Source organism: Cyprinus carpio, chromosome B8 (assembly GCF_018340385.1).
Source record: "Cyprinus carpio isolate SPL01 chromosome B8, ASM1834038v1, whole genome shotgun sequence".
Taxonomy (NCBI): domain Eukaryota; kingdom Metazoa; phylum Chordata; class Actinopteri; order Cypriniformes; family Cyprinidae; genus Cyprinus; species Cyprinus carpio.
The window spans coordinates 27347949-27360977 of record NC_056604.1 but is presented as its reverse complement, the minus strand read 5'-3'; the positions used below and the strand labels follow the sequence as shown (position 1 = coordinate 27360977).

Below are 13029 nucleotides of genomic sequence, written 5' to 3'. Positions count from 1 at the left end.
GCAGTTTAAATCTAGATTAAAGACCCATCTCTTTAACCTGGCTTACACATAGCACACTAATACGCTTCTAATATCCAAATCCGTTAAAGGATTTTTAGGCTGCATTAATTAGGTAAACCGGAACCGGGAACACTTCCCATAACACCTGATTTACTTGCTACATCATTAGAAGAATGGCATCTATGCTAATATTAGTCTGTTTCTCTCTTATTCCGAGGTCATCATAGCCACCAGATCCAGTCTGTATCCAAGTCAGAGGGTCACTGCAGTCACCCGGATCCAGTACGTATCCAGCCCAGATGGTGGATCAGCACCTAGAAATGACCTCTACAGCCCTGAATGACAGCAGAGACCAGGACAACTAGAGCCCCAGAGACAGATCCTCTGTAAAGACCTTGTCTCAGACGACCACTGGGACAAGACCACAGGAAACAGATGATTCTTCTGCACAATCTGACTTCGCTGCAGCCTGGAATTGAACCGCTGGTTTCGTCTGGTCAGAGGAGAACTTGCCCCCCGACTGAGCCTGGTTTCTCCCAAGGTTTTTTCTCCATTCTGTCACCAATGGAGTTTTGGTTCCTTGCCACTGTCGCCTCTGGCTTGCTTAGTTAGGGACACTTCATTTACAGCGATATCGTTGACTTGATTGCAAATTATTGCACAGATACGATTTAAACTGAACTGAGCTGCATGATGACATCACTGAATTCAATGATGAACTGCCTTTAACTGTCATTTTGCATTATTGACACACTGATTTCCTAATTAATGTTGTTCAGTTGCTTTGACACAATCTTTTTTGTTTAAAGCGCTATATAAATAAAGGTGACTTGACTTGACTCTTTTCTCTCAGACAGTAAGTTTGACATGCATCGCCTCCTGTCAGTTACAGAGTCTGAATGTCCACGCGGGATTGCAGGTATTCCGCATAATTTTAATCATTCCTATGCAAATGTGGCTAAGATGCGAGCTCTCAAATAGGCCTAACTTATACAAATTAACTGCCTGTTTTCTCACTCCGATGTTGCTTGTGCGCAGACTGTGTGCAATCGCGATCTCTCCATGCTAGAAATTATTTCTCTTTGCTCCTGGATTAAACTCTGTCAAAATTTATCAACCATAATAGATCCACGCCTGACCGACGAAAATGCTACTGGAAATTTTATTGGCTGTAAGTGAAATGTCTTTCATCAATCAATCAGATGGAACTTTAATTTCTTAACAATGCAAGTATGCTAGAAATGTTTGGAATAGGATACTTGTATGATTTGTATATATAAATATCCTAGTCTGTCTAACTGCATCACTACATTGTACAGACATTACAGGTCAAAGCTATCAGATTCAGTTCCATTTATCTAAACAAACAACATATATGGCTCTTAAAACACTGCCTATAAAAATTTTGTGTTGTCATATTTCAAACACCTCAACTGAATTACTGATTGTGCATTTGTATTTTTTTGTATATTCAATTCAGTTTGAAATAAAATTTGAAATCAAGCTTCCTTGTATTGTAAGCTTTTGCAACAAAGTTACCCTATTATAAAGACACGAATACAAAGAATGAGAAAAAGTTTAAGACTGTGATTTTTGTAATGGTAATTGATCAATGTTTATATGTACATAAAAGCCTATATTAAAATCCTTTCATCATATAAAGCGAACGTGTCTTTTCAGAATATATGGATTAAACCACTTAAAGCTTGAAATAATGATTGCCTTGAAAAAAAATGGATGGGGAAAAAAATTAGTTATTAAAATATCTATATGGCAGTATACAGTGTGTGGAAGCTTTGCCAATGGTATTGAAAATGATTCGTCAAAAATTACCCTACTTACTTTTTTAGTGCACATTACTAGTCTTGTGGTGAATAATTAAACCGTGCAAGTCAATACGTTGGGACAATCCTTTTGTTAAGTATGACGCAAGGACTGCTGTTTCCGGGTCCAAGACTCTACTAATTTAACTTGAGAATACTATCTCAGCAGCTGTTTATGAGCGCTATTTAATTAATATTACATTTTTAAACCAAGAATTTAAAAATTTGCTGTGCACACTATAGTCTCCGTGCTCACATTGTCTCAGACACTAATATTTTAGCTGAATCACTGTCTGGCCATCTGGGATTTCAACATTAAGATAAAGGGGTTATAATTTTTCAGTATTAAATGACATCGTGGGTGTATATTAGCACAGTTTGGTGTTTTCTTGCGGCGTCTGGCAGAGCATTAGGACCCGGAGGCAGTGAAGCGTGATGTCAGATGAAACAATGTAGCAGATATTCTTAACCACTATCCAACTATGAATCTGCTGTGAGCAAGAGGTGGACCACAAAAAAGCCTTGCCCTTTATTTAATATTCCATTTCACTTGGGTTAAGGCTAGAAAGGATACACACATCAATACAGTGTAATTTTTGTCACACTGTACAACAATAATAATTATTTATTTTTTGCATTATTGTAAGGGGTAGGTGTAGACGTTAATTAAAAAAAAAAAAACATTCTAATAGCTATAAAATTAAATTTCATTGTTCGTTTCCTGTCGGAGCTGTATCCTTTCTAGTCACAACCTTTCACTTGGAAATACATCATAACAGTGAAGTCAGTTGCAACTTCTGATTCACGGGTACTTTACTATTGATATTTTTCAAGGTACTGAAGTTGGAAATTTCTGTATCATGACCACTAATTCACGTACTTTGTCAATAAGATAAAAGTGGGTTTTATTCAAAATGCTATTATCCACATAGATCTTTGATGTGAATGAATATTTTTTGGTAGTTCATTAAATATCGCTGGCTAAAAAGTGACTAGTAACTAGTACTCTGAGTAGTTTTTTTGAGAAAAGTACTTTGTACTTTTACTTAAGTTCTGTTTTGTGCACCAGTACTTTCACTTGTAATTGAGTATTATTTCAGCAATGTAACAGGACTTGTGCTTAAGTACAAATTTTCAGTACTCTTTCCACCACTGATGAAAGGCATTATTGGAAATGGCATAATAGGGGCACTTTAAGCAATACAAAAAGTATTGAAGGAAAATTATTTCTGTTTCTAAATAAAACATCTGAAAAGTCTGTGTATTCAACAAATATTATATCCAATCCACCTCATCAGTAATAAAGTATGCAAACACACCACAAGCATCATTATGGTAAGCAAAAAATGAGACTAACATAATGGCTTCATTTTCAACTCCTACCCCAACTGCAAGCGGCAATTCACTGTGATCGGTTAAAACCAGAGTTCAAACACACCTTGGTAATTGGCTGATGGCCCCTCAAGAACTTGCACAGTCCCAAACCATTCACTAGCAGCATTTTGTTAACTACATTAACTTGATCCCTTTGTTTTACTACAAGTTCATCTATCTACAGTAGTATGACTCCAATAATGATGATTTAGACTAATTTAACACATCTGTACAGAAAAATACTACAAACACGATATAACAAAATTTCTGCTTTTACATATTTTTGCTTTTTATACTCCAGAATGCTGAATGTCCCACGAACTTCCATAATATATAATAAAAATAATAATAATAATAATAATAATAATATTACCACATAATTATCTGTGGTAACTAACAATATGCCACGATGCTGTTAACTGGTATGAAAAATAAATAAATAAATAAATAAATAAATAAATAAATAAATAAATAAATAAATAAAACTTTTTTGATTCTGGACTGAGGAAAAGTGGACACATTGTACTTGGGCACTGTGTTCACAACAGTGGGAAAGGAAATGTCTTTATTTGATAATTGAGAACTGTTTGTTCTGACTTTTGCAAAAATGCAAATTAAATGAGAAGAAGATTGTATGGGTGGGAAACAAGTGGGACTGTAATGAAAACAGAACTGCAATCTGATCTATTTTAATCCTACTTTTAAAAGACATTGTGTACAAAGGCAGTGTATGGACTTGCAAAAACATTTCCAAAGAGAAAGTCACAAAGAAAAGGATGAAATGTGTACATAGCTTTGTGAAAGGCCAAACAATCAGAGTCAACATGTGAGAGCACGCTACCCAGGAGATCTGGCTCTGTCTTTGGAAAGGGAAATTCGTGTATGAAGATGTGCTCTGTTTGCTCTGGAGAATGCCTGTGTTAGATGGGCAAAATCTTCTGTGCATCTGTTATTAATTGTGATGATGTGAACTCACATTACCGTGATTAGAGCCCACTGTGTCTAGGCATGCATGCTCAAACAAGTGTACAGGTGCATCTGATTACCTGAATCCTGGCTGGACTTGGAAAGAGGCTGACAGCTGAAGCATCACAAGACTGGTCAATCATACCGATGTTCACCTTGTGTTTGTAGGGATCCAGAGCTCCAAGTTGACCTAACACACGTATGGCCTAACCAAGGGAACAGAACCACAAAGCCAGTTTAAAAATGCAAAAGGTTTCATATATAAGAGCAGTGGTTTCCAACTAAGCTGATGAGTTGAATTATTTTAGGTGTGTCTGATTAAGCAGACAGAGTGGGGATACTCCTGGAACATGGCTGGGAATCACTGTTCTAGGGTATAAATTGCAGGCAGCATATGGAGTTAGGAAGGCAACATGAGCAGGACATGGCTTGAGCATTAGATTCAGACATTTCACATCCTGAGCATGTTGCCTTCCTACATTTTTATGCTGCCTACAGAGGCAGGATTTTTTTTTCAGCTTTCAGACACAGCCTTGGTGTCTCACAAAATGTTTGAAACAAATCCCATGTTCCACTGATCCACTGATCCCATGTTCCACTTATCTAACATAGATAACAAGTAGTTAGATAACATATAGTTTTAAGCTCATGAAATGCACGTAAACTTTTGTATAAGCACTAAAAATATTCACACAATAGTGTCACCTTTTGGAAAGACCACTTCGACTTATAACCAATTTATGGTTATACATTTTTTTTTTTTTTTAAAGATTAACTATAATTATCAAAAACTTAATTTTTATCTATCTCATATTTTGCATACACCCATGTTGCTGCTTAGTTTCCCCCATTAAAAAGTATACAAAAAAAAGTATAAAAAAAGTTTTTTTTTTTTTTTTTTTTTTTTTTTACATTATTGTAAAAATTATGCTGACTGTATTCACCTAGCTCAAAAAAAGCATCAGTTTAACAACTACAAAACAACATTTGGTCCCAAACTAACAAGCCCATACTGAATTAGCTTAATTTAAGCTTCATATGTAAACCCTGTTATCCATATCCATTTGTTTTTGTTTTATTTTATTGCATACATTTTCTTCCTTTTTTAATGTCATTTAATGATCATTGCTAGAAAATAACTAAACCTGGACATGAGGTGGGACTGTCTGAAGCACTTGATTTCAAATAACTGTTGCATCCACATTCACGGAAACTGGCGTTTAATGACAGGAGCAGAAATCAGTACCTCTCTCCTAATCCCCTGGTTTTGTTCTGTCTTCAGGAAGTTGAGTAGCACCTCCAGTAGAGACGGATACTTCCTGTATGGCTCCACCACATACCCAGTGCTGGCTACTTGTTGACCCAGAGTCCAAAGTGCCACCTAGTGGGAGAGATGATGATCAGTGTGTTATTGTGTACATTAAAATTTGTTCCTTTAGCAGGTGATTTTATACAAAGTGACTCATAAATGAGGAATACAACAAGCGATTTATAAAAAAAGATTCAATAATAAAGTGCTAGGGATAAGAGTTGCAATCATAGTCCAGAATAGTAGACAACAGAGAAAAGCTAGAGAAAAGAGGGAAATAATATATAGATTGATTTTTTTTTTTTTTTTTTTTTTTTTTTTTGTAGGATGTTTTTTTATTTTCTGTAGGATGGTTCCAACAGAAGTGCTCACAGAAGATACATTTTTAAATTTAATATTGTCAGGGAATCAGCCATCTGGATAGGTGTTTTTGTGCATTTTGTCTATTTTATTTATTTTAATATGTTTTGTATTTGCTCTTTAACACTCCTAAATGCTGCATCATTAAATTAACTTCACTATGTTTTTATTAGTTTTATTAGACAGTGTTTTTAACGAGGAAAAATTACTGAATGCACCAGTGCACTGTACTTTTAAGCTATTTTATTGAGAAAACGACTTTTAAGACTGATCCAGAAAGTCAAATAAAGCCCCAGACACAGTTCAGAGCAGGTAAAGTATTTAGTTACATGAGCTTCTGGGAACCTCGGGTAACCTAAAACTAACCTAAATCATCCAAACTCTATAACATCACTGATTGCTAAAGCAGAACCTGACAACGTCATACTAAGAAAGAAAGCCTTGTGTAAAGTTGTGTAAACATTAAGGACATTTGACTGCACCTCATAACAGTACTATAAAACCTTCAGATTAAAAGCATGCACTCTAGAGTGCCTCCAAATATTACTGAAATACACAAGTATGTCAAACTGTTTCCACTGTCGATACTGAGGAAAGTGGAAAGGAGAGTGCTTTTCATTACCCATATTGCTTTGCAAAAGACAAAAAAAAAATTGCTTCACAGAGGGAGGAAAATAGATATGTTTAAAAATACAAATCTTGTGATTATAAGAACCTTAACAGTAAGAGTCAACAAGTCAAAATGTTCACACAAAACATACTAACTCAGTTTGCTGAAACAGGACTGAAAGACTTTGGTTTAACCTACTAAGTTTAATAATATTGCCAAATCTCAGATTACATTACCAAATTAAAAAAAAGTTAAAAAAATAACGACGACCAAAAGTTTAACATGGGAATAAGTTGTCTCTTAGCTAATGAAGACGAGTCCTGCAGCATGTCCATAATAATGGGGAACAGCTCATCCATCCATTTCCTCATCTCCAGTCCACTCACCTGGTACAAATTAAAGAAACAGACACTCTTAACAGCACTGCAACCAAACAAATTAAATGACCTTTCAGGGTTGACTTGATATTGACTTTAATGTAATTTTAAATGCAAATAAAATAAAACTCCAGTATCTGGAAAAAACTGCTGGTATAAATTAAAAAAAAATCTGGAACCAACAGCGCTTGTCCTTAAGACTACTTTACTCTTATTAGCACTTTTTCAGGTAGCTCTAATCCATTCTTTAATACCAAACATTGTAGTCACATATAACTATATATTTTGTTAAAGTTCCCACATAATTCCTCTCTCCTAATTTTCGCTACACCTTCTTCTACCAGGGTCCACAAATATTTGATCTCTATGCTTGCATTCTCAACTCTCTCCTGCACAGAGCTACTCTGATGCTTCTCCTGAAGATTTCCTAAATAGTGTGCAGTAGGAAGGAAGATCAGGTCATCTGAAAGGTCCAGAAAAGATCAGGCTAGGAAATGATCCGTTACCTGAGCAAGTTCTCCAATAGTAGCTAAAACACTGATAACGACTCCAGGGTTTGGATTGGGATCTTTCAGCTTCAAGATGAGGGCCTGCGTAAAGAACAGAATTGGAAAAATACATCATGAAAAAGGTTTATCTTTAACAACACATTATAATATGAATGAGTCAGTAATTGATCTTTTGCTAAGCCCTGCTTTACAAAACATTACTGACCAATCCTACATAATATATATACAATGCATCATATTACACCGCACATATTTTTCTCTTTTCTAATGAAAGCCTGTATGTTTAGTTAGTTTTAAAGAAATGTTTTTTGTTTCGGCCCACGCAACTATGCTCAAACTCAGTAAGGATCTGGAAGTGGTTTTATTGTATTGGACAGTACCACAAGTTTGACATTAGTCAGTGTTGTAACTTTAGACACACTAATAACAGATGTGAGACATAATATTTGATCAAATAAATTATCAGTGTACAATAAAACAAATAAAAGTGAACTCTTCTATTGAGAGGGCAGCAGCAAAATGTAAAAGTTTCCATGCAAAATTCATTGGCATAAGTTGCTAGTCAACAGAAAAAAAAAGTGAATTTGTTGATGGGAAACAGAGTCAGCCCAGGCTGACTAGAGCTGCAGTGAAACAAAAGAGCAGGTATTTCAGCAGAAAAATATTGACTGACTGCCACCTTTTGGTAGTTGAGAAAAACAGCTACAGCTTGTCATAAAAATACACTGTGCACAGTATAAAGTCTACATAAACCTAAAAAGAACAATGTGTGAAATGATGCAGCCCTCAATGCATTACCTGACCTTTTTTATTACCTATTTTAACTCCCTAAGCCATTTACTACTTCTGTGGGGATTCAATAAGTATCTTACTATGGTCATATTCTGTCTAAAGATACAAGAAGATGTGTTTAGAATTTTGACCGATCAATACAATCATTTAAATGGTTTAAAAAGTCATTTATTTATTTATTTTCAGTAATTTATCAAAATATTTAAAAAGGTTTGCTGCATGGTTAAAATTTGCTACGCGTATCAACAAATTGTGTTTTTTAGAGAGAAAAAAAAAAAACATAAGTCGGAATTTATTTTATTAAGAAATAGGCCTAATGCCGACTCAAAATGTTTACAAACATTATAATAAACACTGTAAACATAGCTACGCTATTTTAGTTCCCCTCACTCCACAACAAAGCCTTTCAAATAACAGTATTAAGAAAAGAACAAGAATTAAAAATATACAAAGCTATAGCAATATAAATGACAAGCCAAAACAAATTTACGCTAAAACGAAACTGAAACCAACGTTGGGTCTCTCATTCGACACAAAATCAAATGTTTCCATATATTCGCTATGTATTTGAATGCCAAATTATTATTTATTATGCAGCCTACTTAACTCAATTCAATATCCACGTAAACCAAAATGTTTTGCATAACATCACAATGGTACATTGATAACACTTAATGGCACAGATTTTACTACATATTTATACTGAGAAGTGGGTTGTTGTTGTTTTTTTTTTTTTTACATATGTTTGACTGACTATATTTTATTATGATAATGAACAGGCTGCATTGTCAAGGTAGCAATGCTTAACTGTGTGTGCGCATGCGGCGCCAGCGCAATCACTTTAATTTTTTCCTTCTTACAGTGAAAGCAACTACTCCTTTAAGTCATAAAGATAATCGGAATTGTAAAAGGTTTGCCTTTATTTGTGTACATTCAGAATAAAAACAAATCTTTGTGCTTTTGTAATATAAGCCTAAAGAAAAATAAAATGCCGCTTTCTGCCATCTGGTTTCTTTTCGTGCAGCACAAAAATGAACCGAAACTCTGCATACTAGGCTACTTGTTGCACAGTTTTTCGTTCATTTTCTTAATTTATTATTTAAGTAAAAACATATTTCTCGTATAGGCCTATTTATTCATTATATATAGCCTAGCTTTATTATGTTTTTCTCCGCTTGCAGAAGCGCTGCAGGTGCATGATGTGATCTGATGACTATGTGAATCCTCATGTTCTGTTGTTTGCTGCTTTTTGCACATGTAGAATTAATTCCTGGGAAACAATTGTTAGTATTTTTAACGGGTCACAGACACTTATCCTTTATAATTTAATTAAATTCTAATTTAAAATAATCTTGTCGGTTAACAGTTAATAATAGGTTAAGGAGCGTCTGTTGTCGGTTAGAAAAAATAACCGAAATGAACATCCCTAGCTGCAATAGCTTTCTCTCCGACTTAAAGGGGTGCTATTATGTCTGTAATGTTGCTGTTTGAGCATAAAAAAGATCTGCAAAGTTACAAAGCTCAAAGTCCAATTCAAAAGGAAATATATTTTTTATAACAGAAATCTTTTCAAAAACTACAACAAACGACTCGTTTGGACTACAACAAATATTTTCCGGGATTTGTGATATCACAAAGATAGACGAATGGGACGAGACATGGTTGAGCTGCACTAGAGAAGGCAGCGAGTGTTATCACTATGTCGGAGACACACTAGTGTTCCCAAGGCAGACAAGCTTAGAGTGGTTACAATCATCTGGGTTCAAATTGTGGTCAAATTGATTTGATACAATATTTACACTGAAGCTCACAGCAGGTGGCTATGATAAGGGGCATGACATTTTCCGACCAGGCGCTGAGTGCTGTCAATCACAACACACACTGGCCCAGCTAACCAATCACAACACAGACTGGCGCAGCTTACCAATCACAGCGCATTTTAGATTTCAGAAGGCGGACCTTCATTTGATGCAGGAACTATTCCAGCCGTTCATGCCAGACTGGGGAGAGAGGTGTTGAAATAATGTAAAATACGTGAAAAAAAAAAGTTTTTCGAACAACCTAGTATGAGAGCCTGTTCTAGTACACCCCCAAAACAAAATCAAGACTTTGTAAAAGAGCATAATAGGAACCCTTTAAATATTTTTTTTGTAATTTGCCCTGCTATCTATCTATCTATCTATCTATCTATTGTTTAACACTATGGGATTGGGGTACTTCAGGAAGGCCCTTTTTCATTAAGTAATATTTATGCGGTTGGTTTGGGGTTGATAAAGTGAGACCTTTAAAACTTACTTATATTTTCCTATGTAACAATGAAGTGTACAGCAGTATTCAGAAAGTGCTAAGCACTAAGATTGATCCAGTGTATACTTTTTCAAATGTAGTAGCTCATCTGGGTATTTCATGTGTACAGATATGTACTCAAGACTCCAAATTTCACCAAATAATAGCATTTTGTAATTATTTCTACTGTCAAAACTACTTTGTTTGAGGTCTGTGATGAGTGGGGCAGGGCCGAGAGCCGTGGGAACGGAGCAAGGCCGGTGGAGTGAAAGTGATAATGAGCGACACCGTCACACTCACCGGTCTCGAGTCCCACGGAGGGGCTCCGGAAGGATAAATGAATGAGAGACAGCAGTCGAAGACGAGAGAGGACCAGGCCTGGACTTTATTTGTGTTTTGTTTCTGTTTGTGAATGACAGTCATCCACGATTGCCGGCTCCCGCCTCCTTCTTCCCGTGATTACGAATGTTTGTTACATTGGTGCCGAAACCCGGGAGGAAGGAGGGACACACTGCCAGAGATCCCTCGCTGCTGTGGTTAATCCGCAGTGCCATCGAGCATGGCGGAGCAGTCTGCCGCCATGACTGCTCGAGGCAGTGGGCTGGAGTGAGTTGACGGGGGGGGACAGATGAACTTGCTGCCGGCCGCCTGGGATGGAGAGGGATGGCTGCCGTCCATGAGGGAGTGGAGGAGTCGCCGCCATTCGCCTGAGGCCGGAGCCTGCTGCCATCCGCCATGTTGGGGAGGAGCAGGGAACGGGGGATTCCTGCCGGCTGCCCGAACTCGGAGGAGCCATCGCCGCCCACTGAGGGGCGGAGGAGTGCCGGGCCGTCCACCAAGGGCTATCCAGTGGCGCCACCAGGCATTGCGGAAGGGTCTACCCAGCTGGTGGAGGGCCGAGCGGCAGTGTGTCTGGGAACCGGAACGAGAATTTTTATTTTTTTCCCTCTCTCCCTTTTCTCATCTTTATCTCTCCTCATCCTTCAGTCTCCTTTTCTCTTGCCTCGTCTGTCTGTCCTTACCCCCAGGTACGCTGGATAAAAGGATAAAAGGAGATCACGGATAAAAGGAGGAGTGATGGCAGTGCAAGATGAGAGAGGACCAGGCCTGGACTTTATTTTGTGTTTTGTTTCTGTTTGTGTGTGACAGTCGTCCGCGAGGGGTTGTCATGCTCTTTTGTGCTTATTTTATTATTAAAGTTTTTGTTTAAATCTTCCTCGGTTCCCGCCACCTTCTTCCCGTGATTACGAACGTTTGTTACAAGGTCATACTGGTATCACAAAGTTGGCCAACTCTCTTTGATTTTAGTTTATATATGAGAAATATTAAACCATAAACTATCCACAAGCAAACAGCAAAAATGCAACAGCACTGTCCGTTTGAATAATGCACAATGATCAGAGCGATCCAATGGACAGAGCAGGTGTGTTTACTTATGGGCCAGTCATGACCAAGTGACACCATTATTAGACAGTGCTTTAAGATCCAGGGAATTCAAAAGAAACAGGAGATATCACATTGTACCATGCACTAACAAGACAGAAAGCTTTTTCTATAGATTTACTGTAGTAAACAGTGACATTTACAACCACACTTTTGGTTCCACTTCTGCATTATTGGTGGAGGGCCAAGCAGCAGTGTGTCTGGGAACCGGAACAAGAATTTTAATTTTTTTCCTCTCTCGTCTCTGTCTCGTCTCTGTCTCTCCTCATCCTTCCGTCTCCTTTTCTCTTGCCTCGTCTGTCTGTCCTTACCCCCAGGTAAGCTGTGGCCACCATGATCGGCTCCCCCAGAGGGGGGAGAGGGGAGTAGAGCGCAGTCTCGGGAGTACCCCCGGCCTACTTTTGGTATTTTACTTGCAATACCCAGTAAATTATAATCAGTGGTTTAGTCTCACATGTGAGATGTTAGTCTGAAGCCCTGATATTTCAAACATATGAGTATGAGTAGTGGAATGCTATTTCAAATATAGCCAAGTGCTGTAAAACATGCAAATACCTGAATGAGCATCTTGCGCAGAAAGGGCATAACAAATGCAGGGTTTATACTGCTGAGATGACTGATAGTGCAGATGGCCAGTTCACGGATCTCAAACACTTCATCATTAAGTGCCACAAATAGAGCTTGGAGGCTCTCTGCTTGTGCCAGGTGGGCATCAAAGCGCTCGTCCCTGGAGGCCAGCACACAGTAATCGAATCTCAGGGTCTAGAAGTCACAGGAAGTTACATATACATAAATTAGTACACCCAAAACTTAAAGATATAATGTTCCATAAAGTCTGGTTGATCAATTACCAACAAATTAATTATTTCTTGAATATTAATCAAGAAAGGAAGAGTTTCTTATCAAACTGATGAAATGTTATGTTGCAAAAATCAATACACCCTCCAGAAATGTAAAAAATAAAACGTAATAAAACATTTCCAATGATCCAATGATCAACAGGTATTTTGAGTATGTTGAACCCAAAAATTTTAATATAAATAATTCTTTGACAATTAAAGCATCCAACAACTGTTTGATTACCATCATTCTCCAAATATCTTCTTTTGTGTTCATCATAAGAAAAACTTATACAGTTTTGGAACAACATGAGGGTGAGTAAATGATGTCAGAAATTTTG

At 37.2% G+C, this 13029-nt stretch overlaps 1 protein-coding gene across 3 annotated transcripts in view; it reads right to left on the bottom strand.

Moving 5' to 3' along the window:
- LOC109046364 (serine/threonine-protein kinase mTOR-like) overlaps positions 1-13029 on the bottom strand; it is a 44224-nt gene that overhangs the window by 20606 nt on the left and 10589 nt on the right. For 2 of the 3 annotated variants that reach the window (XR_006155481.1, XR_006155480.1), the window contains exons 7-10: positions 12405-12611; positions 7326-7409; positions 5410-6828; positions 4356-4369 (exon numbers count right to left, since the gene is read on the bottom strand). Coding sequence is in view for 1 of the 3 variants with exons in the window: in XM_042730359.1 (XP_042586293.1) it covers positions 4244-4369; positions 5410-5544; positions 7326-7409; positions 10707-10829 (468 nt within the window). In the remaining 2 variants the exon portion in view is untranslated. Of the gene's footprint in view, positions 1-4243; positions 4370-5409; positions 6829-7325; positions 7410-10706; positions 11319-12404; positions 12612-13029 lie in introns of those variants that run through there. The other variant, XM_042730359.1, reaches the window with a different exon arrangement.